This window comes from Alligator sinensis, unplaced genomic scaffold (genome assembly GCF_000455745.1).
Source record: "Alligator sinensis unplaced genomic scaffold, ASM45574v1 scaffold794_1, whole genome shotgun sequence".
Classification (NCBI taxonomy): Eukaryota; Metazoa; Chordata; order Crocodylia; family Alligatoridae; genus Alligator; species Alligator sinensis.
The window spans coordinates 1,510,194-1,537,702 of NW_005842125.1; the positions used below are offsets into that span (position 1 = coordinate 1,510,194).

Sequence of the window (27,509 nt, forward strand, 5' to 3'; positions counted from 1 at the left end):
CCCCACGCTGAAAGAAGCTTCAACGACAGACTCCAGCACCTGTGGGATAGGTATACCTGACTCTTGTAGCTTGCTACTCTGTGTGTATGTGTGTGTGTGTGTAAGGACCAGCCCCAAGGTTTATGATTTAACTCATTACAGTGTTTCAATCCGCCTAATAAACCAGAATTTTAAGGATCCCGAGTTGGACATTTGTAGCTAACAGTCCCACCAGGGGTAAGGCCTTGCTAGACCTGGGCTTAGCAACAGGGGATGATCTCATGGGTAACCTGCAAGTACACAGTAACCTGGGAGATAGTGACCATCATTTGGCCAAATTCACAATCCAGCAAAGGCTGGGAAAAATAACCAGTGAGACTAAAGTGTTAGACTTCAGAAGGGCCAATTTTAGTAAACTTAGAAGGCTAGTTAGTGAGGTGGCTGAACTCAAGAGCATCAAGCAAATGGGGTCCAGGAGGGTTGGCGGTTTCTCAAGGGAGTGATCCTTAGGGCACAAAAGGAGACTATTCCATTACACAGGAAAGGGGACAAGGGGACAAAAAAGCCCCCTTGGCTGAACAGGAAACTCCAGAAAAGACTGGGGGTAAAGAAAGAGATTTATAGGCAGTAGAAGCGGGAGGCAGCCACCAAGGAGGAACATACCCCCCCTGGCATGTTATGGAAGGGAATCAGTTAGGCAGGCCAAGGCAGGACTGGAGCTTAGGCTGGCTACAACAATCAAGGACAATAAAAAGTCCTTCTACAGATACATAGCAAGCAAAAGGAAGGCGCAGAGTAACATAGTGCCCCTGCAGGACAAATCAGGACAGTTGGTGGCTGACACAGGGAAAAAGGCAGATCTCTTCAATGAGTTCTTTGCTTTGGTATTCCTAAGTACTGGCCAAGACAATTCCCGCAAGTTGAACATAGATAGATGTCCAGGAGGCTCTAGACCACCAATGGTTAGTGCTGACTGAGTTAAGGAGCACTTGGAGGGGCTGGATGGGTACAAGTCAGCTGGCCTGGATGACGTCCATCCATGGGTGCTGAAGGAATTGGCCAGTGTCATAGCTGAGCCGCTGGCACAGCTGTTTGAGCACTCATGGTGCTCCGGTCAGGTCCCAGAGGACTGGAAAAGGGCCAGCATGGTGTCCATTTTTAAGAAGGGGAGAAGGGATGAGCCAGGTAACTTTAGGCCAGTCAGTCTTACCTCTATCCTTGGGAAAACACTGGAAAAAATCATTAAAGAGTGCATTTGTGAAAGCCCAACAGGGGAAAGGAAACCAGCATGGATTCATCACAGGTAGATCCTGCCTGACAAACTTTATAGCCTTTTACAACCAGGTCACACACTGCCTTGACACAGGAGCTGAGGCAGATGTCATCTACCTGGACTTTAAGAAGGCCTTCGATACAGTTTCACATCCTATTCTCATAAGGAAGCTAATGGGCTGTGGAGTGGATGATTACACAGCCAGGTGAGTGGCTAACTGGCTTAGGGACCGCACCCAGAGAGTGGTGGTGGATGGATCATCTTTGGCCTGGAAGGAGGTGGGAAGTGGTGTCCTGCAGGGTTTGGTCCTTGGACCGGTGTTATTTAATATCTTCATCAGCAATTTGGATGGGAGTGTGGAGAGCACCCTGTCCAAGTTCACAGATGACACCAAGTTATGGGGCAAAGTTAACACACTGGAGGGCAGGGAGCGGATACAGGCCAATCTAGATAGGTTGGATCAATGGGCAGAATGAAACAGGATGCAATTCAACAAAGACAAATGCAAGGTACTACACCTAGGGAGGAGGAATCCCCAGCACACCTATAGGTTGGGGGATGACCACCTCAGCAGCTCAGCAGCTGAAAGGGATCTTGGAGTCATAGGTGACTCCAAGACGAACATCAGCCGGCAGTGTAACGAAGCCATCAACAAAGCCAATCGCACCTTATTGTGCATTAGCAGATGCATGACCAACAGATTGAGGGAGGGGATGCTCCCCCTCTATGCGGCACTGGTCCGGCCGCAGTTGGAGTACTGCATCCAGTTTTGGGCACCACACTTCAAGAGGGATGCGGAGAATCTGGAGAGGGCTCAGAGGAGGGCCACTTGTATGATTAGTGACCTCCATGCAAGACCCTACGAGGAGAGGTTGAGGGATCTGGATCTCTTCAGCCTTCACAAGAGATGTCTGAGGGGAGACCTTGTAGCCACCTATAAGTTTATCAAGGGAGGACAACAGAGAATTGGAGAGGTGCTATTTACCAGGGTACCACTAGGAGTAATTAGGAATAATGTGTACAAACTAGTTGAGAGTTGATTTAGGTTAGACATTAGGAAGACATTTTTCACAGTAAGGGTCACCAGAATCTGGAACAGGCTGCCTAGAGAGGTGGTACTATCACTAAACCTGGAGGTTTTCAAGAGGAGGCTAGATAGGCACCTAGCTGGGGTTGTCTGACCTCAGTCCTCTTTTCTGCCTGGGGCAGGCAGTCAGACACGATGATCCTTCGTGGTCCCTTCTGACTCTACAATCTATGAATCGCCAGCTCAGAAGGTGAAATATGTCATGAACAAGTGGCTGGGAGCCAACAGTTCCCGAGGTGCTTGCTAGAGCTTTGATAAAAGGCATTGAAAAGGCCAAACTGGGCTCAGCTATAGAAATAGGGGAACTGAGAGCCTGGGACACTCATCTCCTTCTCTCCCTCCCCAGATCCAATCTCTGTTTCTTATAACTGAGCTGCCCAATTTCTTCTCACTGAAAACAAAAGAACCTGCTATTTATGATCACCACTTCTCTTTCCTTATTTTAACTTGTGTGCTACTGGCACTGTGCCCTGGTTATAGGAAACATCACAAATCCAAGTCACTAGCCTATGAACTAAGTATGAAATGCCTACTTCCAAGACCAGAGTGAAGGTGTGATGTCTGCTGGATCCCATCAGTGGGGTTTGAACCCAGTGCTGCTGAGCCCCAGAAATGTACTGCCCATTGCCCCCACATGAACACCCTCCCTTAACAGTAGGCATTTGCACCCAAACATACAAAAGGGTCATGGAACCTCAGGTGCCTCAGTTCCTGCCACTAAATGCAAGGGTTCCCTCGAAGCAGGGGTCAGGAGACTTGTGAGACATATAAGACTCTCAAAGAATAACTTTTTCCTCTTTGGAGCATTCTCTGCCTAGCCCCATGTGGGGCATTCGGTAGGTATGTGCCCAGCCATGCAAGTCCCAAAAGTGCTGCATTGCCCACTGCTTAAAGCCATGCAGGACTCACAGTGTGGTTGCTCCACCACCTTCTTGACAATCTCATAACCATTCTCAGACTGTGGCTGCCAGGTGAGCCTTACACCAAGCACAAGTTGGAAGAAATGCGATCCCTGATAACTGAGTGATTAGCTCACTTACTGAGGACTTAGAAGCACCAGGTTCAAATCCCTCTATTTCCTTAGCTTGATCTGTTGCAGGGGCTTGAACCCTGCTCATTTCTAGGGCAGCACCTATGCTGCTGAATATGGGGTATTCTGGAATGGTGTGTGTTCCCTTGCTCAATGCCTCCTGTTCCATTTGTGTAAGGGACTCTGAAAGAAGAAAAGAACTGAGGAAGTCTGAAGACATAGTGCTGGGCAGGACTGTTTGCTAGGGGCTTCACTTATGCTTTGGAATTGTGTGGGTCATTGGTTTCCCCAAAGGGATTACCCCATGAGTGGATCTACAGCAAGAGGGGTGTGGCCACATCCCCTCCCTCCACATGTCCTGTGACCTCTTTGAGCTCACCAGCTGTTTGGCATGGGATCTGGAGCTTTCTTATGGCTCTGGAGCCCAGGAGGTGAGTGCAGCTCCTGTTTGCCCTCCTCCCTTTCCCCCACCCCATTTAATTCAGAAGCAAAAGAAAAGAGGAGACTAGTGGCAGTAGTGGTGCTCATCCCCTGGGCTTTGGCTAGAGCCCATGATGATTAGCTGGTGAACTTAGAGACCTCATGGTACATGCAGGGCACAGCCAAAGTGGGGTATGACCAGATTACTGCACCCACCCGGACCTGCCCCTGGGTGACCCTGAATGTGGTCTGGCCAGATGGCAGTCACAGAAGAGGCAGACAACAATGCATTGGACCCAACAAGACACAAAAGCAGGTGAAAAGTCTTACATATGTCAGTGGGACTTCTCAGTTAGATACACAAAGAGATCTTGCTAGATCAAGAGCTCAGTCTTTGCATGTACCTTTCCCAATCCACATGTTAAACATTAGCAGAGACCTACTAACTGTAAAATTGCTGACAGCAGCAGGGACACAGTTTGTAGAGCCAACCAGCAAGGAATGAGACCCACACGTTGTCTGACAACTTTAAAATGTCTCCTCTTTAACTAGAGCTAGCTCCTGCTCTGTGTTTAGCCTGATGTGCAGTGTGACCTTTTTATAGATCAATAGAAAAGAGAATCCACCATTGCTTTCTGACCCCTCATAGTGGAATGTTTCCCTGAATGTAACTATGCTGAGGCTGCACTGACAACTTCGCAATATTGCAGCCTGGTCATATTGAAACCTCATAAAGGCAAGGAGGGGGTTTCTGAAGCCCTGATTGTTCTGTGTTTAGGGAACTGTTGCAGTGTTTGACTAGGGTGGCTTGCAGAAAAAAATCTGTGCAGATTTATAAATCAGGGCTTTTCCACATTCCCAGAGAACGGTCTGTGGCAGGTTCAAGTGGGGGGTGGTGGGGGGCAGCATGGGGGGGCACACACAGGTACCTAAAGATCTGGTGCCTTTTGTGCGAGCTACAGGACAAGGCGTCTTGGGCGAGTCTGTGGGTTAACAGCAGAGAGAAGCGTTGTTATGGGGAACGGGGGGCGGCCACAGGGCAGTGGGGGAGGCAGCCCCAGCACTTACCTGTTGTCAGTCAGGTAGCCGTTCTGGCCTGTCTGCTGGGAGGGGAGAGAAAGGGGAGTCAGTCAGGGGCTGAGGTGCTCCACAGCACCCAGCCCCACTCTGGGGCATCAGGGCACCCCCCACCCCCTTCTGCTCCAGGCATTCAGAGGGGGAGGGGGACGACGACGACGACACCTGCAGCTATTTTCATAGACATTAGGGCTGGAAGGGACCTTGGAAGATCTTCGAGTCCAGCCCCTAATTTTGTGTGGGGGTGGCTGGAGTGGAGAGCAGAACCCAGGAGTCCTGGAGACTCCCCCCCTGGCTCTAACTGCTCATCCATGCCGCCTCTTCCATCTGGGTCTGGTGCTCTGCAGAGGCAGTGGGTCTCACCTCACGGGCGAAGATGCGCTCGCGGACGCGCTGGTACTCCTCTTCGCGCTCCTCGATGGACTTGGTCAATTGGTTACAAGGAGAAGGTTTGGAATAGGGTACAGAGTAGAGCAATATCAGAGAAATCCCTTAGAGCAAACAGTGGCATGGTAGCTTTTGATTATGCATCTGTGTTACTGCAAGCTATAGTATATATCTGGTTAGATCTCAAGTAGCTTACTCACAAGTATCATCCAGAGGCAGGGGAAGATTTCTGGTGGCAAGCAGCTCATTGACCATGAGTTTCAAGAGAGACAGCAAGTTTCAGATGGTTCAGCTCTTCTCTGAGAGTTCTCATCATGGCTGCTGACCCCGTCCTGGGCAGTCCTTAACTTATACAGACCTTATGACCTCATTTACCTGATCCAATGAAGGCCAGCAACTGTTGGCTGCTAGCCAACCACTTTGAAATGCTCACTGGCTGCCAGGTAGATTGGCAGAGTCTCTAGCTCTCTCCCAGTCATGAAGACATTGCTTAGAACAATAGGGAGTTTAAGCCCCCACCCAGGTGTGTGAGGCCAGCCATGTAGGCAGAGGGAACAGGTTTCCCCCTCCCTCAGGAATGTATCCAGCTCAGGTTACAACTCAGGGTTACCTGAAGCCGATGGGGCCAGGGGTGTCTGCCCTCTGCAGTGACCATGGTAACCAAATTGTCAGATTGGTCATCCGCCTGATTGCAGAGTTTGGGGTGAGACAGAGATGGCATTCTGCCACACAATCTACTGGAATTGCCATTAAAATCTGAACATTTACATTGCTGTGACAGCCAAGATAGGGCACATGCTCCCAGCTCCTGTGGCATCATGGGTAGCATGCCCCCCCCAGAACCTGCTGGAAAAGAGTAACCTTCCAGAGGTGCATGAGCTGGAACTAGAACATCGCAAGGATCCTTCCTTGGCCTAGTGCCATTCTGAAACAAGCAAAAGAAAAAAAAATCATCTGACATGCTGAGCTGAACTAAAATCATTGGATTAGTTGCATATTTTCACCAAAAGCCTGCTGGGCAGAGGGACAGGAAAGAGGGACTGTGGCTTGTTGACAGTCATCAGGGAGCTACACAGTGTGATTTAGCTGTGGCTGTCAAAGTCTGGAGGTCCTTGCATACCCCCAGGTTGGCTGGTTCACAAAGCCAGCTGGTTGACCTGCTCTCCAAAGCCTAAAGGAAACCCTGCTCCTGCTTCCATAGGGTTGTGGCACTTCACCAAGAAAGCTGGGAGTACAAGAATGCTCTCAGCTCTAGGGATGCTCTTGAACTGCTTGAAAAGGCAGGTTTTTGTTGAAAAAAGCCAGTTTACCAAAAACCAGAACAGTCTGCAGAAGCTTCATGGTTAAAACAAACTCTTGACAACACACAGGCAGGGGCCAATAGACACTTGCTGTGGTGAAGGGTCTGTGGGTCCAAGGCAGTCCCACCCCACCCCCTCCCATGGGACACAGGGCATACAGGTTTCCTGCTGCAGGGGAAGGTGCCCCAGCTCTTGCTAGGTACTCAAAGCCTGGGTTTCTTCCTCCCAGGGAGCTGGGAGACCCAGCAAGCTGTGGCTCCAAGGTCCCCACCTCTTAGCTGGCTCTTCCTGTCTGTGAACACCTTCAACTCTCTTGTGAAATATGAACTTTCATTTCTACCCAGGAGAACTTTTATAATCTTTTCTCTTATGCCCAAAGAAGGGTGCTTGTGCCCAAAAGTGTGCAATTAAAGAATTTTTTTTTGCAAAAATCTAGTTGGTCTAATAAAAGATATCACCTCTACCACAAGTTACAAACTGCTTAGATGCAGGAGTCATTGTGGATGTCATATACTTGGATTTTAAAAAAGCCTTTGATATGGTATCACATCCCATTCTCATAAAAAAACTGAGCTGCTGTGACTTAGATAATTACACAGTCAGGGGGGTGGCAAAATGGCTAATGGGATACACTCAGAGGGTGGTGGTGAATGGGTTGCTATTGACCTGGAAAGATGTGGGCAGTGGTGTCCCCCAAGGCTCAGTCCTCAGGCCAGTGCTAGTCAACATCTTCATCAGTGATTTGAACAAGGCATGGTGAGCACTATTCAAATTCATGGATGACACTAAATTGTGGGGCAAAGTAGACAAGCTGGAGGGCAGGGAACAGATTCAGGTGGAGTTGGACAGGCTGGAAAAGTGGGCAGAACAAAATAGGATGCAGTTTAATAAGGATAAGTGTAGAGTACTGCACCTAGGGAGAAGAAATCACCAGCACACATACAGATTGGGAGATGACTTTCTAAGCAGCACAGAAGCAGGAAAGGATCTCAGTCATAGTTGACTCAAAGATGAACATGAGTCGACAATGTGACGAAATGATCAATGGAGCTAACCACACTCTATCATGCATTAACAGATGCATCACAAACAAGTCTAAGGAGGTGATACTTCCTCTCTATGTGGCACTTGCAAGGCTGCAGCTGGAGTACTGCATTCAGTTTTGGGTGCCACACTTCAAGAGAGACGTGGATAACCTTGAGAGGGTCTAGCGGAGGGTCTCTTGTATACTTAGGGGACTGCATGAGGTCCTATAAGGAAAGGTTGAGGGACCTGGATCTCTTCAAACTCCGTAAAAGGCTGAGAGGGGATCTGGTGGCCGTCTACAAATTTGTCAAGGGGGGTGCAGCAAGAAACAGGAGATACTCTGTTTACCTAGGTGCCCCTTGGAGTAACTAGAAACAATGGCCACAAACTGAGAGAGAGCATATTTAGACTAGACATAAGGAAGAATTTCTTTACGGTAAGGGTTACCAGAATCTGGAATGGGCTTCCAAGGGAGGTAGTGCTCTCCCCTACCTTGGAAATCTTGAAGAGACTGGATATACACCTGGCTGGGGTCTTCTAACCCCAGCACTCGTGCTGATTGCATTTTCCTCTACTTTGTTGCATCGTGAAATTAACTGCTAGAAGTGTTTTGCAAATGTGATGAGCTAGAAGAGGCCTTTCCCACTGGGCACAGAAGTAGAGCTGGAAGAAAGCTTAGCAAATAAGGAACTTCATCCAAAACCAAGTGATTTCTGGGGCTGAGTTTGTTGACTAACCCAGAAAGGAAACAAAAAATTGAAAATGTGAATTTTAACTTTTAAAAAATATAATGTTGTGACTTATTTCAGAACGTCTGTTTGGGATTTGATACAACTGCACATAAAAATATGTCAACTGAAATGACACAGAAAAGTTTGGGTCCAATAAAACATCCCAGTTGGTCAGAAATACATTTGTTATTTATTTGGGCAAAGGAAAAAAAATCTTGGAAAAAAATGTAGTTTGGGGTTGACCAGAACTGAACTTTCAGGTGCAGCTTCTGAACAGCAAATTTTCTGATGATTTGCACAGCTTCCTATAGAACAGTCCTGTTTTCTTTAAATATAGTTGACAATTGGTCCCTGTTACTGTTGGGTGCTTCCTCAGCTTCTTGTAGACAGGTAAAGCTGTTCATACAGCAAAAATAGCTTCCTCCCAGCTTTCCAATTATACTATGCTGTTGAGCCAAAAGCTGTATAAAGTTTGCAGCTGGCTCTGAGCTGCAGTGCCTAACACTAGCCCTGAGACAGCTGCCAACTGAACTTAAAGAAAACATAGTTACATAGGACTGGAAGGAACCTCTTGGACTGAGTTTAGGGCCCTGCTGGCAAGTCACATAATTCCTTTTATAACCTAAGTGAGCTACAACTTGAAACAAGGCAGGGGTACCAGCCCAGACTGCTTCAACTGGGAGGCTGCTCTGATTAAAAACCATCTTTTCTTTGTTAGGTAGCCAGACAGCGTGTATAATTCCAGGGGACATCTCATCAGGGTCCTGTACAATGGCACTGATGTTGCTCCCTTGGCTGGAAATACTTTTCTGGGTGCATTCTAGTATCACATCTTTCATAGCTGCATCATGCTAGTGTCTCACACTCATCTGATACCCTGGGATCCTCCTCAGCTATTTCCAACTGATGAGCTCCCACTTATAGCTGAAATGCCTCCTAACTCTGCCTCACCAATAAATTTCATTAGCACATTAGTATACCCTAGACATTAAATCAAGATCCTGAATAAGATCGGACTCAAGATTGATACTGATGGAGTCCCTCATAGAATGTTCTCCCATGTCCAGCTTGCAGCTATAAGGGGCTGCCTGATTTTCCAGCGAAGTGATGATTTTGTAATTGCACGCGCACACACAGGCCCAAGATTTCTGTGCAACCCTCTTTAGGGTGCTGATGATATAATTCAGAGAAGGTGTCAGCTCAGGCCCACAGTAGGGGAGCTGCTCTGAGAAAGAACTGTGAACAGTTCTTGCAGAGCTACCAAAGAGGCACAGTTCTTTGTAGAGCCATATGCATACATGGGATTTCATGGTGTTTGTGCAGGGAGCAACCGTGTGTGTGCACATGCATGTGTGTGCACATGTGCACAAGCGATTGATTTGCTGTCAGTGTAAAGTGTCATCAGGAGCTGTAACACAGCAGTCCCTACTTTTTACTATTTCCCAATTTGGCAAGCTTTCCAAAATACCAGGGAAAATATATGGAGATCAGTTTTACCTATCTGTCCTATTGAGAGGTGCAATTCCATAGTAGATGATATAATTGTGCCTCTCACATTATAAACCCCAGGGCCCTATTCAAGCAGGTTTTAAGCATCAGAAATGTTTCAAAACTATACTAGCATTTACTCCATTTAATAATAAAAAGAACAGCATGAGAAACATCATTTTAATATTGACATATATACATAGGAAAATCCTCCAGGAAAGGGAAAAAACTCTGATACAAAAATAGCAATAACAGAAGAAATAAAATAGACCAAAATAGACAGGCTGTCATTTATTAAAATATAATCTCATCTCTCTTTCTATATATAGATTGCTATAGATAACGCTTTATACAAGTTCAAAGAGTTCATGGTTCTGTGGCCACCAGTTAGACCATATTTGAACAGCATATTTTCCTATAATGCTCATTCTGTAACACACAAATATACCAAGTGAAATCTTTGCTGTGCATTTTGAGCCACAGAACAGCTCAGTTCTCCAATTTTCAGAGTCCAAGAACCCAGTTCTTGTTTCACAGCAGAACTTCAGAATCCTCAAATGAATCATCTGCATACAACAACGTGTCTCCTAGCAGGCTGCTCAAGGGCTGTGTGTCTGCCTCAGGCCAAGAAGTTCCATTTGGAGAAACATCATGCTGCAGCAAAGGAGTGTTCACCTGCTCCACCCTCCTGGCACCAGCCACTGGGTTTTCAGCAATCCGTTCTAAAATATACCTTTCCTCCTGCTGCTCACTTTCATGGACATCAACCTTGACAATGGCTGCATGCAATTCTTGGGAGCAGGACTCAATGATATCATTGGGATTGAGATCTGTGTCTATCTCAGGGAATCCTGAATCTTTTGTCAACTCTTCCTCCTCCTCTTCCTCTAGCAGGCTTGTGTTGATGTAAATGACATCTTCAGACCCCTTCACCTCAGGCAAGCTTTCCAGCAGCTTCTCTAGCTGGATTTTTAACTGTGAGAATGTAGGTCGGTCCACAGGATCTGCTTTCCAGCAGGAGTACATTATCTTATACCTGCAAGCACAAGGAAGTTGTTACAAATGACTAGCTCCTCAGGAGACTGAACTGTTAGCTCAGTAGTGCTGAGTTACACCATGCATGCAGATAGAAGAACATTATTTAGAACAAAAGAGATGGACCCAAGAGGATATATAACTATTGGAATGTGCATTAATTTGCTAGAGACACATAAAGTTTTAAAAAACACAACAAACTAGGCAAAAAATAGTCACACAATATTGTGTCACTAGTCCTGTAGTCATTATAGTTAAATGTATATCTCAGATTCATAAAACAAAATTTAGCCTTCTTTAGCATCTTGACAGTGCCTCCAATACTTCACTGTCAAGTCATTTCTACACCTGAGCTAATATTACCACACCTGAGTTCAGGGGCAGAGCCAAGATTTGGCACAGAGAGGTACAGAAGCAGCCACCTGTGCTGCAGGAATGGTTTCACCCCACTTCCAGCAGTGTGGGTAGACTGTGCCACTGGAGCCTCAGGGGACTTTTTTAGTCTCCAAATTAGGTGATTGCTCCTTTCCTCCATGCCCAGAGGCACATCCCCTTCCCCTCTCCCCAGCCTGCCTACTGCTACTGCTTTCCCCATGGTCCTGGGGAAAGGGAGGAGACAGGACCTGCCTCTGAGCACAGGGGGGAAGGAGAGGGATTCTTACATGTCTTGGGGACTTTGAAAAGCCCCCAAAGATTCCCTTAGTGTGATCCAATCTAAAAGGCAGTGCAGCTACACCACTGCACCCCTCCCCTGAATCTGTCCCACTATCAGCTTAAAAACATTGAATCACTGGATATGCAATATAATTTGCCAGCCAAGAGGGTGAACCAACTTCTGACTATTTGCTTTGGGGAAAAGCATTTAAAATAGTAAACCCACAACTTCAGAGCTGGAATAAGAGTCATGACAATGGTAATTGGGCAGGACTCCCACTGAGAAAGTCAGGCTTTCCATGCAGTTCCTTTGCCAAACAATTGTTACAGCTGCGCTGATGGAGGGGTGGGTGTGGGGGGAGTGGAAAGGGAGCTCTATGACCTGTTCCCATGTTAAATCCAAATGAGCTGCACACAGAGCACTGGGGAGAACGTGCTCAAGAAATATGTCCTGCTCAACTCACAGGTGTGCCACTCTTTTCACAGAGCAGGTAGAAAAAAAATTACCCGAAAAGTTTAGTGAAGGCAAGAGGCAGAAACTTTTGCCAACGGAATCTTTGCTTAGAGCTCTTGGCGACTATCTTTGAGTAGGTCCCTTTTTAGCAGGGTTGTAATGTAACTTCCAGTGGCTTGTTTGTTTAAATGATTTCCTGCTCCTTACCACTGGGGGTTTTTTAAATATTTTCAGCTGTAATTACAAACAACAAACCCTTGCAGACAAAGGCGGCTTAGCCAACTTTTAATACAAACCCTCTGTGATCTGTCCAGAAACATAGAACTCCTATTGCTCTCTGTAATGTAACAACATCTCTTTCCTCACAGATTTATAGATATTATGGGTAGGAGGGTCCACTATAATTACCTCTGTTGACCTCTCACAGTGCACCACCAGGAGCCAGACACCAGCACTCGAAGAACCCTGCACCCTACCCATAAGTCTGGTGGAGCCAAAGCACATCTTTTGGAAGCCATAGGCAATCTGGAGAGAATCCCAGCTAGCCCAGGCCTATGGTTAATTAGCTTTAATGTTAAAAAACTGAACTTCATTCCCCATTTGAACTCTCCTGACTTCAACTTCCAGCCATTGTGCTTGGCTCTCCCTTTGTTTGACAGATCAAAGAGTCAATCTTGTCTACACAGCTGTACTTATATCCTGTGATCATGTCTCTCTTCACTCAGGTGAAAGGGCTGAATTGCTGCTCCTGAACACCCTTCCCACTCCTTGCACTTCCCTGCACTAAGTCCTGTGTGGTGGCCCAGGAACTCTCAACAAACCTGGGGCAGAGGAGACAGTGGGTTAGCACCTCAACCGCTTTCAAACCTGGCCTTGTGTCCCTGATGCAGTGAAGAGCCAGCTGTGCTGGAAGAGCAGAGACCCTAGCAGGTCCTGGGAGATCAGTGGGAGGCTGGGGATGTCTCTGTACTGCCCCTGTGCCTCCACTGGGGCTCTGATGGCCAGCCATCCTAATGACAAGGCTCTCTGTTGAGATAGCAAAATCAGATTAGGGCCTGATCCTGCAAGTTTTTGCATACACTAATCCCACCAGCTCCGATGGGCCTACTCAGGGGAATAACAGAACTACCACGAAGGAGCTTGCAGGGTCAGGTCATCAGCCCGCTGCAGCTTTGCTTTGCAATCAGTGCCTGGGCAAATTCACTGTCAAAACCTCACACATACATAAGGGAATATTTTTATGTTTGGAGCAGGTTGCTTTCTGAGGTATTTTATAGCACCCCCAGGAAAGCAGTAGTGGTTCTCTTATCTTGTAAAAACCAGCAATCAAAATTGGGGGACCATCTGTGGATAGCAGAATCCTTCTCTCTCTGTAGCACAGGTTCAAATTCTGACTAAAGAGAAAAGGTGGCAATCCTCTTACTCACACTAGTCCACACCCACTGAGCAGGACTCTGCTCCAGAGCCTAGGAAATCAGGCTGCTGCTGATCAGATCTGATGGGGACCTACCTGTAGAAGAAGGCCAGCACATCTCATGTGACTTATAAAACCTGCAGCTACCCCTGTGCTGAGCCTAATATCCTTTGTTTGACTGAACCACATCTTCTGGAAAGGCACCCAGTCTTGATTTGAAGACACCAAGAGATGGAAAATACAGCACTCCTCTTGGTAGTTAGAACCAGTGGTTAATCACCCTCTATTAAAAATGAGTGCCTTCTGCATTCTACACTGTCAGTGAGATCCTGAGAACCTGGTCCTTTTGCTCACTGAAGAAACCCCAGATAACTAATTAGGTCACTTCTCAGTCTTCTGTTTCATACTGCAGACCGTTTGAGTCTGTAAGTAATTTTTCTATTCCTGAGATCATTTTTGTGGATCTTCTCTGTTAAAAGGCAATGAATCCTCACCAATACTTCACTGAAACTTAGGAAAAAGACTTTGCATTGATCTAAGGAGGATGCTGGTAGAAGAGTGTTCAAAGCAAAGGTGAAAACACAGCAGATCTGGAAGATCCTACAAAGTAGTGTGCCACATCAATGAAACAGCTGAGTGGCTCTTACCAGCTAATTAGTAACCTGGGCTCTCTTCTGAAAAGAGATCTGCATGTGCTTTATATGTCCTACTGAAAAAATTATTGCAAGCTGACTGGTCTATTTGTATTTCCTTTAAACAGCATGTTGTGCAGCATAATGGTGAAGGTTTGATGCTGGACACCTATAGAATCCCAAGCTTGCACACAAATACAATGAAGCCCATAACATCTAGGGGACAGAAGCCTACTCTTTGGTCCTACCAAGCTGCCTAGAGCCAACGGACTACTAATAACATTGTTCTGACCAGTGTCAGTGAAAATACATAGGCTTCTCTTATTATCTCAACCCAACAGCTCCTTTGGAACCAAAACAATGTGTTTGACTCCTTGGGTCAACCTCTATCAGGACGAGTTAAGCACATAAGACGATGAGACTAGCTTAGCCCTTTCTTATCTGTACCTCCATTGAAACTAAAAGGATTTTTCATATTAAAAACCAGCCAGTCACCCCATGCTTATGTATATTCTGGAGATATCTTGATCTGCAGAAGCAGGTGCAGCTCCTTTTCCAATTCTAGGGAGGTGCTGCAGGTGGCAGTTGCACAGGTCTGGAGTGCTTTTCAGCAAAGACAGCAATATTGTTTAGGCAGTGATCCTCAGCCTTTTGGCCCTAAAGGCCAAATGAGTGGTGCAGGGCCAGTCCGCAGGATGGATCAGGCCCTGGAGCTAGGCACCACCCCCTCCCTACCCCACACACTGGGATTGGGCCCTCGGAACTGGTGCTGCCCACTCCGGCTCCCCATATGCCAGGATTGGCAGAAACCTGGCACCACCCCCTCCTAGCGCCCCCACACTGAGATTGGGCCCTTGGACCCAGCACCATCCCTGCCCAGTCCTGTGTGGTGAGATTGAGACTAGCCTGTGGGATAGGAGTTGCGCACCCCAGGTTTAAGTAAAGAAAACAGTTTAAGGACCACTATAACTGTTTTTTAATTTGGATTGTTTAAAAAATTAGTTCCAGCCAAAAAATTTAAAAATACTTCACAAAAAGTCTTAATTATTTGACTTTTTCTTTTAAAATGATCATTTAATCTGAAAATGTTTTAAATTTTTAGTAGAGGGTGAGTGGTTTCGTAGCCACAATGGACCAGAAAATATAAGAGAAGCATGGGTTTTTTGGTGATATTTTTTATTGGAACAACAGCATAGTTGGGAGATGTTACACACATTTTAGAGCACCTGAAGAGAGGTACTTGGTGCCCAAAAGCTTGTTTAAAATCTCTCCCAAATATATAGTTAGTTCAATAAAAGATATCACCAAGAAAACTTTGCTTCACACTAAATTCCTTTTAATATTGAAGAAATAAAAAGGGGTTTAACAATCTAAAAATGCAACTGATTGTTGTTTTGGATAAAACTAGGGGTTCACCGATAGAGGTCTTAGGGGCTGATACCGATAGCCGATTTTTAAGAAGGCATATTGACTAATACCAATCCAATTTCTGATACAGCTTCGTGCAACTGATAAGTCTGTCATGGTGGAAGGGGAGAGGGGAGGGAAGGAGTGTGTGGGGGCAGATCAATGCTCCCCATGGTGAGGAAGAGGGCAGGGACAGGGGCAGGCACTGCCCAGCCAGGGAGGGGCAGGATGTGGGATGAAGCCATGGCTTGTTGGGGGAAGGGGGCAGCTCCCGCTGCTGCATACACCCTGGGAGGGCACAGGGGGAGGGGGAGCATGTGCCCTTGGATCTGTGTGGGGTGGGGCAAGTGGGCTGCAGCTGCAGCTGCAGGCTGAAGCTGAGGCTGCACTGGGCTCTTCTTAGCAGGGGCTGGGCTCGGGGCGGGGGCTACAGAAGGGGCTGCAGCCACCCCAAATTTTGCCATAGCCCCACTCCCAGCACTGCCACCACCACCTGCCTCGTGCACCCCAGCTCTTCCCTGCTCAATGCCCTGCCTCCACCCATGCACTGGGAAGACCCAGGGCTGCACCAGGCAGGTGGCGGTGCTGGGAGCAGGGCTATGGTGAAATTTGGGGTGGCTGCAGCTCCCTCCATATCTCCCGCCTCAAGCCCAGCCCCCACCAAGAAGAGCTTGGCTGCAGCCCGCCCACCCCACCTCACGCAGATCTGGGGGCACATGACCCCCTCCCCTCCCCAAATGCCCTCCCAGGGTGCGCACAGCAACGGAAGCCACCCATCCGACGAGCCACAACTCCATCCTGCACCCCACCCCACCCCACCCCAGCTGGGCAGCATCTGCCCCTCCCTCACCGCGGGGTCATTGATCTGCCTCCACCTCTTGCCCCTCCCCTCTCCTTCCACCACAAAGGACTTACCAGCTGGAGGCAGCTCTCCATGCTGCTGTGCTCTGTTCCTTGCTGCCTACATGCTGTACTGTGGCTGCACACACGCACAAACATTTATTGGCCAAATTATCGGCTGCATCGGGTCGATTTCTCATACAGCCAGTTTTCTTTATATCGGTACTGATCCGATATCAGACCAATGTATTGGTGCACCTCCAGATAAAACAGAACCATTTTTCCCCTGATTTTGGTTTTACCGGTAAATTAAAGGGATTGTTAGAGTCATGCTACTGATATGACAATTTTTTAAGACCACCTGTATTCTAAAAGTACATCTGAATTAACTGCACTTCTGTAAAACTACTCCAAAGTAGTTTCAAGCTGCTTCAATGGCTACTTGCTTGCCATTTATAAAATTCAAATAGAAACAATGTCTTTAGTTTCTGGTAGACCTGGGAACCCCTAAAGAATAGGGCTGGCCCTCCACTGGTGTAAATCAGCAAAGCTCCACTGACACCAGTGGATTTTCGGCAGCTGAGAATCTAGCCCCAGACATTCTTTTCACAATTCTCAAAAGAAAAAACTAATTCATATAATTTGTATCAATCAGCCATCAGCCAGCATTTTCTTCCCCCAAACTTCAGCCAAACTCAGGGCTCAGCTGCAAATGCATGATAGGGGTTAGCTGCTGTGTTCACAAAAAAACACTTAGTTACCAAGAACCACATAAATATGAGAACAGTGTGATGAATAATATGCAGCAAGAACTATGCAGCAAATAAGGTCAAACACAAACACTACATGAATTATTTAAACAGCCATGACTGACAAGGACAAGCATGTTAGTGTGCAATGCAGTTGTCCACATGCCATGCTTAAAAACCCAAGGGATGCACACAAGCACTCACATCTCATCTAAGCAACCTTCTGGCTGTTTCAACCTGTGACCATGAAAAAGGTAGTCATAGATTTCATGGTTCTGCACTCCTGGGTAGGGAGTCATTCCACGGGTTGCTATCTCCCACATTGTGACACCAAACGCCCACTGAAAAGAGCAAAGAAAAAAAGCATGTTAAGCTGACATTTCCAGAAGGAATGAATGAATCGTTTCATTAGGAAAGGTCATTTCCTAAAGTCCATCAGGATCTTGTACAATGTTGTTAGCTATATCCACAGTAGCATGGTCTTCGTTGGAAACAACATGGAACGTCAGATAATAGCTCAGAGCCCACTGAATAAATCTTTTTTCCAGGACATTATATAGGCAGGGGAAGAGCAATGCACTACTCAAAAATATTGCTTGTGATGACTGTTAGGAACTGTCATAATTTTTTCTCTTATTTGGCTTTCATATTTACAAAAAATGAACAGAAACGCACCCACACACACACAAACCCTCACGCACTGTTAATAACATAGGTTCTAAAAATGCAGAATATTAAAATATCCTTATTGACCAGCACCATTGGCTGCATTACTGAAGACTGGATTTCTAATGGTGGGGTGGTGGAGGTCAGTGCCCTGTTTACATACCACGTCACTCTTGGTTGTGTACACCCGATCTGCAAGGCTCTCTATTGCAATCCATTTTACAGGCATTTTTGCAATACGCCCCTGACGGTAATAATCTCCACTATAAATCTTCTTCGATAAACCAAAATCTGCTACGCACACAGTCATGTCGTTCCGTAACCTGTCAGCATTAGAAAGAAAATAATAACATAAATGCTTATACAGGCAATGTTTATTTATTCCCAGGTATAATGTTACCTGTACACATACTGGCTACTGGAACCAGGGCCCTTCAAGCACCTCCCAACTGTTTTGACTAGGGTGAATGGGCATTTCAAATGAGAGAGGTAGAAGTGATATTTTACGTTCTCTTTTCCCCCCATTTCTATTGCAGTTTGGGTGGAAGTCTATTTCCTTTTCATTATCTAAGAGACATTTTTGCATGTAGGTACCCATTCTATTCCCAGATGACTTATCCTGCACATGTAGATAACTGTGTACATGTGCATCTGGATACAAGTCCCAGAAACAAAATAATGGAGGGGGAGGGCACTCCTCAATTTTAGCCCCAACAGTGGTTGAGTCCAAAGCTCCTCTGTGGAGTGGTTATGGCAATCTTGTGGGAAGCTGGAAACCCCAGATTCTAGACCTCACCAGGGCTCAAATTACATTTGGACTGCAGCGGGGGGAAGAGGGGGTCTATGGTGGTGGCAGCTGGAAGGAGCTGCCGCCACCACCTGAGCTACTTAGGAAGGCACAGGGTAGGCTGGGGGCTCTTGTCTCTTATGGTGGGGCTTATGAAGGCACTCTGGTCTCTTACAGAGGGGCTCAGCCCCCATGAGCCCCCCCTGGATTTCAAACCCTGGACCTAATCCAGGAGGAGCTTTGAACATGTATTTCTGACTTCCCAACAGTGCTCCATCTACCATGTCACAGGCTAGACAATATCCTCTCCAGCACTTCTGAAACTGAGCCACTTCCCCTTGAATTTACTAATTATTGGAAAAGATGGCTGGAGGACAGGGCTAGGGCAAGGACTCTATGTCACTAGGAACAAGGCTCAAGGCTAAAATCCAGGACATGCTCTTCTAGGACAGCAGCTATCTCATTGAGCCGCATACCCTCTGGCTTAGTCTCTTCCTCCTGGCCTCACATATTCTTCTTTTGTGGCTGCCCAGGGGGACAACTTGGAATGGACTTTCAGAGAAGGGGCATGAAAATGCCTCACCTGCGGGGTAGTAGTATGCTGAGGAAGGTTTATTTTCACTCCAACAGAGATTTTTCAGGCTAGGGTCTAGCTACCCATAGTGAGACAGAGAAAACCAAACTTACATGCAGTTTCGAGCAGCTAAATCTCTGTGAAGAAAATGCTTGCTACTCAGGTACTCCATTCCTAGTGCAATATCAACCATAAATTTCAGCAAAGTCTGCAGTGGTACATACTGGGAAGAGAAGAAGGGGATTAACACATGTAAGCAGTATGTAAGGGAGGCAACATTACAGGGTCCAGGCATTACACCCTCATCTCCCATTTAAATCAGTAAGAGGAAGGCAATTTAAAATGTTGGAAAAAGTACTCAGTGGTACACAGGATTTGGCCCTGAATAGGAATGATACACTCCCCATTTCTAGAGGGAGAAAGGGAAGCCCATTTTCCATGTCCACACAGTGGACAATGGACAAGGCTCTCTGATTACTGCAGAAGTTCATGGTACAACACCAATTAGCTTTCCCTTGGTTTACAGAACATGCAAACCTATCCAGAGAAGGAAGGCTGAAATACCTCACTGGTACTGACAACAAGGAGTCAAATGAAACAATGTAACAGGAACAACACAAACAACTCTGCTACACTGTGTGGCACTTAACACTGCTAAATACAAGCAGATCTAGACAGGCTGGCATGTTGGGCAGAACGGAACCAGATGAGGTTCAACGTAGAGAAACACAAAGTGCTGCATCTGGGAAGGAAGAACCCCCAGCACGCCTACAGGCTGGGCATTGCTAACGTGACCAGCACTACAAATGAAAGGGATCTAGGGGTAACAATAGACCCCAGCATGAATATGAGCCACCAATGTGATGCAGTAGTTGCTAGGGACAATGAAAATCTGGCATGCATCAATTGATGTATCTCCAGTAAATCTAAATAAGTGATTCTCCTGCTTTACTCAACATTGGTGCGGCCACAGCTGGAGTACTGCATCCAGTTCTAGGCGCCACACTTCAACAAGGACATGCTAAAGCTTGAGAGGGTCCAGAGAAGGGTCACCCTCGAGAGGGTCCAGATATGGCCATTGCATGTCAAGCCATATGAGGAAAGGCTGAGGGAGCTCAGGCTTTTCAGCCTAAAGAAAAGGCTGAGAGGGGACCTGATTGCAGCTTACCGCTACATCAGAAGTGTACATCAGGGGCTCTGTGAACAACTGTTCACCAGGGCACCCTGGCGGAAAACTAGAAACAACAGCCACAAACTCCTGGAAGATAGTTTCGGGCTGAACATTAGGGAAAAGTTCTTTACAACTTGGGTGTCCAAACTATGGAACAAGCTCCCCCCAGAGGTGGTGCAATCATCTACCCTAGAGGTCTTCAAGAGAAGACTGGATGGTCACCTGGCTGGGGTTGTCTGACCCCAGATGTCTTTCTTGCTCATACAGGGGGCTGGACCGGATGATCCTTCAGGGTCCCTTCCAGCCCTATGATTCCATGCTCCACAGAGGAGCTTTAGGCAGCTAAGGACAGTATTTGTTTAGTCAGACATGTAGGAAAAGTATCTGAGCCAAACCCACTGTCTTAGAAATACTGAAAAGAACTATCTGCCATGCTATAACATTTCCGAATCCAGTCTAACCTCATTATAGGTTATTCCAGTCTGGCCTAATGAGTGAAAACAGCAACCAATCCTAGTACTACAATGTGACCTTGGAGGCAATGGGTCTCTGAGCACTGCCTGAAGTCTATATTAACAGAGTTGGAGGGAAATTGGCTGGCCATGTTCTACTGCTCTTAGGGCTTTATGCACTCATTTAGGCCAACGGCAAAACTGCTGCAGAGTCAAGGCCTTCGTGCTTGATGGAAGGCCTAGCACTGCAATAGCAGGTTGTTTCTTCCTTCATGCCTCCTCCTCTTGTCCATAAGCGTGCAAGGGTGGGTCCAGGGGCATGTGGCTGTACCTCCCTTTGGCTGTGCAGTGCATGCATTGAGTGAGGCTCTAGAACCCTGGGGTTAACACTGCAGCCACTTGCCCCTCAACCCCTTGCCCATTGGCAAATTTAGCAGCAGGGGAAAAGAGGTGGGCAGGGAGCAGCAGGAGCATTCACCCCTAGGGTTCTGGAGTCACACCGATAAGCTCAGAGAGTTCATTGCTCATGCTCCACTCAGCCAACGGGAGGTGTGGTCACACCCCCAGCCCTCCCTCTTGGTTCTGCCCATGTAAGTATGCAGTTAGATTTCACTTTTCCTATCAACTTTCCTCAAACCTCTGAGGTTCAAACACGATGCCTACCACGTCATGTGGCCCCTGCAGACTTTTGATTCTCAGCTGTGTAAGCAGATAATAAAATTATTTTGTCATCTTTGTGTGTAGGCCCCCAGATGTGAACTCAGTGGCAAAACTCCCAGTGATTTCCATGGAACCAGAATTTCATCCCAGGTGTCTTACAGAGGCAGGAAGCGCTATTACAATAAGCGTCTTTTTATTCTTTAGGAAAATAAAGCCAGGGTTCTCTTAGCATTCTCAGAGGAAGAGTAAAGTATCTTGCTCTGAGTAGCTGGTTTAGTGCAGAATACAATCTGTTGTCCCATTGTCCCCATGTAGCCCTGTGTGCTTAGCATTTTGGTTCTTCCCCGTTGCTCAGTTTGTTAATCACAGTCAGTTACCTGAGGACCTGTTTCAAGCCTTGAGCGAAGCAGGAAGCTGTGCAGGTCCCCATATTGCATGAATGGGAGAATAACCATGGGCTTGGGGACCTGGTGAGAGCTCAGCTCTATACAGACACCTGGAAAAAGAACAAGAGTCAGTGTCACACCTCTGGCAGGTGTGGGTTAATAGTAAAATGCTTTGGAGGCCCTTAACAGATCTGTGCATGCATGAGCTGCAGCCCTTGTGGCTAATGCCAGAGATCTGCTAGCTGAACCCCTCTTATGCATATAGATGAAACTATCAGCAGGGCAAATCTTGTATTTACCTTCCACAGCAACATGAAGCCCAAAATCCATGTGGCTCTGCTGCATGTGGAGGAGATGGGTAATAGGGAGCCTGGGACTGTGGATGCAACCCTGTACATCCAAAAGCTGTGCTCAAGGAGGACCCCATGACTATACAGTCACATTGGTCACATCCAAGTGCTGCCTGACTGGGTCTGACTAATGCAGAAAGCTGGGGACTGCCCTTGCAAGGGAGATGGGAAGGTCTCCTAAAGCTGGCACAGCTGGATCCTCAGCACCCTCTCCTGTTTTTCCACCCTTCCCCTGATATAGGTGGAGGATGGCAATTCTTGACTAGCCCATCTTAGCTCCACTCCTATAACCTATTTGTGAGGCTTATCTAATCACAAACCTTTATTATGAAGGACTTTTCACTACAGAAAGAACAATGCTCAAGTCTGCATGTAGTGACAGTGTCCCCTGCTCTCTCGAACTACATTCTGCCTCAGCTGCAGGGTAGCTGCCTCCCAGAGCAGTCACCAAGTGTAAGGTGTTGGGCAAACAGTACTCATGGAGATCTGTTCCTTCATTGCAGACTCCATGTAATGTGCTATGCCCCATGGGCAGAGGGCACTGGATCTGGGCTTTGGTGCGCTGCACCCTCTCCAGCAGGTGTTCACTTTCCAGTTGGATTTCACTGTCATGCTTGGCCTGACAAAGCTGACAGGCACCAGCATTTCTGTGGAGAACCCTGTGGATGTTTGGATAGCAAAGTATCAGAGCTGAGTTGTTTTTTTTTTAATTTGTATCCGAGGCCAAATTAGCCAAAACTAATTCCAAATCCAAGAGTCCAGAACCATAAGTGGCCCTAGTACCGGCAAACATCTTCCACCCACACCTGGGGCTTCAGATGTTTCCAAAACCTTTGGTAGGCATCCTACTTTAAGGCCCAAGACCAGAGGCTTGGGGTTCAGATGCCCCTGAGTTTTGCTTGCCCTCAGCCATAAGGCCCTTGGAGCAAGCAAGAGAGGAGACTCCCATTTCCATAAACTGGGCTTAAAGCTGCTGCACCTCAGTGGGTACTGAACTACACCAGAAGAGCCGTTCTTCTGCAATGTGATTCAGGAAAACTGCCGTCATGGACACAGATTATAATCTGGTATTTTCCCTGCCAGGTTAAGAAACCATTATGCTTGATCTGAGCCTTCAGGGACGATACATCATCTTTGTCTATAAAAGGCCAAAAGATTTGTACACTCTGAAGAGAAAGTATCAGAGCTGAGATGGTCCAGGTGGGACTTAGAGCAGAGCAGAACCCTCTGGCTTTGATAATGACAGAATCATTCAGTGACCCAAAAGTCTTCTCCTGCCCATAGCCAACTACCCTTCTGCTTACCTAGGAGTCTGATGACGTTTGGGTGGTCAAAGTCCTTCATGCAGGCTGCTTCACTGAGGAACTCTTCAATCTCTCGTTGGGAAAAGCTATCCACTGAAAACACACCAAACAAAGGAGTCCTCATTAACCAACACACTTGAATGCTCACCCTTGGGACCACTCTATGGCAATGGGGTTTTTATCAGTTTCAGCATCTGCAGGGAGGAAGCTGTAGCATGATAGAAAGGCATCCCCTGCCCAGCCCATTCCTAGCTGGTGTAACAGGGGCCCAGGCTGTCAGCTTTCTTGAAGAGGAGCTAAGACCAACTACAGTGTGGGAGAGGGTACCAGGACCCAGTTCTTCTCCTAGAGAGACATCAGACAGGGCAACAGGGCCCTAAGAAAAGCAGGGAATTGTTTGGAATGCCTGCTGGGAAGGCTGGTTTGAAGGGGACAGAGGACCAAAGGGTTACAGGAAGAGGAAAAATTTAGGAGCTCACAAGTAAGCAGGGTACTGTGTTCAGCACTTGCACAGCTGGCTGGGCGTGGGGGGGAAAGGAATGAAAACTGTCAGGATCCTGAGCATGCATTGTGTGTGAGGTTGCACCCATTAGAAGTGGCAGGGCTCTGTCTCCACTTATTTCTATCAGGAGGGAACCTGGCCTGAACCCACCAGAGGAAATGCCTGCCTGGGCTGCCATGTGGGAGCTCCGTTTCTGTACTGACTCTACTGTTGCATACTGCAGCAACACTTTCCTTCTACACTCTGTTTGTCTTTCTAATCCTGTCCCAGCAGCTGTGCAATGCAGATATGGTCCCAGTCCAGTGGTTCACCACCAGCCCCATGGAACCCACCATCCCCCCCTCCCCCTTCCCAGAGCTCGGTTAATACCTGTCTGGCAACACGCCAAAATTTGACTTGGGGAGCTGTTTGGGGAAGACACTTAATCTGTCAGGGCCTTGTGAACCACAGGATTGGAGGTGGGGAGGAAGAATGGGCAGAGAGAAGTACCTTCTTGAGGCACGCACAATAATGATTCTTGTCCACAAAGCCCATAAGAAACTCTTTATCAGGTGGCCCACTTTTACTTTGGCCAAAGATAGGCACTTTCCAAAGACAGGCCCTTTCCATTGTTCCACAGGCTTTGAAACAACTACCTGAAATTCTGCTGGGAAACAATGCCTCCAGGGCCCCAAGGACACTGATGGATGTCTGAGAATGCTGAGAATAAGAGAGGGAAATGTGGCCTACTGCAATAACACAAATAACATTCAAGCATTCTGAACAGAATGAGGTGAAGAGGGAACCATCCTTTCATTCAGTAAGATGGAAGAGCTTCATCACAGTCCAGTCCTCAAGCCAATTCCTTGCAGAAGGAGGACCTTGCAGATGGAGGACCTGGTCCCTTTGCTTCATTAAGTAGGTAGAATGTCCTGTTTCCACTGTCTTGGGCTGTGTGTTGTGGTAGCTTCCCAGAAGCATGCTGGAGTATAAGACGCTGTTCCCTAGATACATACTGATCACAATTATGGACATTGCTCTGCACATGTCCTCTATATTTCAATTTATTTCAATTACTTCTTCCAGTACTAGCCCTTGCAAAGTGTGTTCTAGAGGAATGAACACAGCTGCATTGATGCCCCCCCATTTCTTCCTTCATTAATCTCTAAAACACAACAGTGTCTGTCAGGAGAATGGGTAATGAGTTCCACTGTCTAGAAGCCTAGTGCATGGTATAAGGCAAACCAGCATTAAACAGGGGTTGGAGGCATGCTAGCACTCATGTTGGGGAAGCAACTAACAATGCATTTCGCAGCAGTCCCTGGTACTTACACTTCATGGTCTTTACGGCTACTTTCTGAGTCCTCCCATCGGGCAAGCTCAGATGCCCCTCCATCACTGACCCAAACTCTCCTGCACCAGGGACAAGAAGAAAGAATCCGTGTTTTCCTCCACATACAGCCTAGCACCCTCAGCAGAAGAAGCCAAAGGCTGCACACCTGCAGCAGGGACATGGGATCTGTGAGATGCTGCTGTTTGAGCAAGCAGCAGGTGGAACACACAGGGCTGATCTGGCTGGTGCCTGACTCACTACAGTGCCATTGCTCATGCACAAGCAGAGAGATGATGCACTGCTGTGTCTCAAGGCCAGCTTGCCACCCATTCTATCATGGGACGGAGGACATACAAGCCAAGTCAACAGCCCAAGGGAAGGAAGGCCAGGGCACATGAAAAGGCAGAACCTCTCCCAAGGCATATCAATCATAAGGCCTTGCCCAGGAGGCTTAGCTGGAGCAGATGCAGCCATCCACACTGCTTGTACTGCCTCATGAGGGACAAGCACAGCTACACCCCTCCAGTACTAAACTATTCCACTCAACTCTCCTGGGACCAACACTATCCCAAAAGGGATGGAAAATAGACAGGGCTGTGCCCCGTGCCAAGGAGCATGCTGTGGACTTGCAGGCCACTCCCAATGCAATGGGGACCTGAGGCAGGCACCCAGTTTCCTCCTTCTTCTTCAAAGGCCTGATAGGGACATGGCTTTGCCCTACAGATGGGTCCTTGCAGCTTTCATTGCTACTACAATGGCCCCAGATGCTTAAATAGAAATCCAGGCTCTACTCCACTGTATGCTGTGTGGATGCACAGGGACAGCCCTTGCCTTGCAAAGCATACAGCATCAACAGACAAGGTGTAGGAGGGGGGAATGAAGAACATGGCAGCAAACTGACCAGCCCATGGGTGCACAAATAAGTCAGCAGCAAAACTAGGAATAAACCCAAGTCCTTCACCCTCAGGCTGTGGGCTGGTCCCCAGGCACTCTCTGTCACTCCCCAGTGTGATGAGTTCTAGATGATGTAGCTGGCCACAGGCCACTGCTACAGCTCCCATCAGGTAGATTCAATTCCATGCCTAAACCCTCCCAGTCTGTCCAGGCCCTTTGGGCCTGTTCTCTGCCTCTTACCTTCTCCCAGAATCTTCCCCAGGGTGAGGGAATTTCTATCAATCACAACGTCCTGGAGCTTCTGCTGCAGTTCCTCGCTGACGCCCAGGCTGCCCACTGTAAGACAGGCCGGTGGGTGAATTGGGATGAACAGTACATGTTCTATTTGCTCTCAGACTCCCACAGACTATTCCACATCATCAACCTGTTCAGGGCTAAGTCCAGCATTGGTGCTTGAAACAGAAGCCCTCTCTACCTGGCACTCAGTAGACAGGTAAGAAGGAAGCTGCTTCCTTAATGTACTAGTCCCTGCATCATGTCCCCAGTGGCAGGTGCTGTGCAAGTTAACTGTGGCCTGGTTCCCAGGGACCACACATCTTCATCAGCTTCCATTCAAGCTTGTGATATCTGACAGTAAGTGTTGTCATATCCGTCTTGCATTGAGTACTGTGCAACCCATGCGCTCTGTGGAGCATGCTGGAGGAAGGGAGCCCTGAGAAGCTTGATGAGGACACTCAGGCAGGCAACTCAGTCAGCTTCCTGACACTCTGTCTGACAGGCCAGCAAGAGAAGGCCCCAGAAGGGACCAGAGTCTGCCCATAGTTATTAACTGGCTTGCATAAATGCATGCAGAGGTTTCTCTCCTTCACTAATGTTCCCTGGTCAGACACCACACCAAATCTTCACTTATTCCTCTGCTGTTTAAATGACAGTCAGTATAGCTTACATGTAAGTTCAACAGCTCTCCGACAGTAGGATTTCTTCGCTGTGAAGTTTACTGCCAGGTCTGAATCACTGGGGCTGAAAGCATTCCTAGCAGGAGAGAACCGTAACAGGTAACAATTTTATCTAATCAAAAAGAGTGGGGCTGCAGCTGCAAGAGGCTCTGACATTCACACTACTGAAACAACTAATAGTGAAAAGAAAACAATCATTTTCCCAAATGTATTTTATTTCCCTCCTGCTGCCTTACACCATGTCCTTGTTTACAATGTCTTGTCAAAACAGCTGCTTGATAAACTAAACTGATCTATAAGAAAGGATGTCACAGAGGGAAATTATTGGAGGGAAAAACCACCTCATCTACACTTGTTCCTCATATCCTAATCATAAAGCAAAGGCTCTATTGATAGTCATATGGTGCTATGCTCAATTACTTCCTTCAGTTTTCCCCTATAGTTTGTGCAACTATGTCTCACAGAGAAACTGAGAGCTCCTTTCTCTCATGAGAAGAGTTGCAATGCTAAT

The 27,509-nt window shown here is 47.2% G+C and overlaps 1 protein-coding gene and 1 long non-coding RNA gene across 3 annotated transcripts in view; both read right to left on the minus strand.

Annotated features, from left to right (window-relative positions):
• Nucleotides 1-4,679: 4,679 nt before the first annotated feature.
• On the minus strand, nucleotides 4,680-5,296 carry LOC106722265. Its single transcript, XR_001358120.2, has 3 exons — nucleotides 5,230-5,296; nucleotides 4,858-4,889; nucleotides 4,680-4,772 (listed from the first exon to the last, which is right to left on the minus strand). It is a non-coding gene; the product is annotated as an uncharacterized LOC106722265 (long non-coding RNA).
• Nucleotides 5,297-9,944: 4,648 nt separating this feature from the next.
• MERTK (MER proto-oncogene, tyrosine kinase) overlaps nucleotides 9,945-27,509 on the minus strand; it is a 64,868-nt gene continuing 47,303 nt past the window's right edge. For both annotated transcript variants that reach the window (XM_006024941.3, XM_006024940.3), the window contains exons 10-18: nucleotides 26,989-27,074; nucleotides 26,283-26,378; nucleotides 25,148-25,228; nucleotides 23,335-23,427; nucleotides 21,672-21,790; nucleotides 19,125-19,234; nucleotides 17,814-17,973; nucleotides 17,189-17,325; nucleotides 9,945-10,835 (exon numbers count right to left, since the gene is read on the minus strand). In XM_006024941.3, the coding sequence (XP_006025003.1) occupies nucleotides 10,331-10,835; nucleotides 17,189-17,325; nucleotides 17,814-17,973; nucleotides 19,125-19,234; nucleotides 21,672-21,790; nucleotides 23,335-23,427; nucleotides 25,148-25,228; nucleotides 26,283-26,378; nucleotides 26,989-27,074 (1,387 nt within the window). In that variant the 3' untranslated portion in view covers nucleotides 9,945-10,330. The remainder of the gene's footprint in view (nucleotides 10,836-17,188; nucleotides 17,326-17,813; nucleotides 17,974-19,124; nucleotides 19,235-21,671; nucleotides 21,791-23,334; nucleotides 23,428-25,147; nucleotides 25,229-26,282; nucleotides 26,379-26,988; nucleotides 27,075-27,509) is intronic.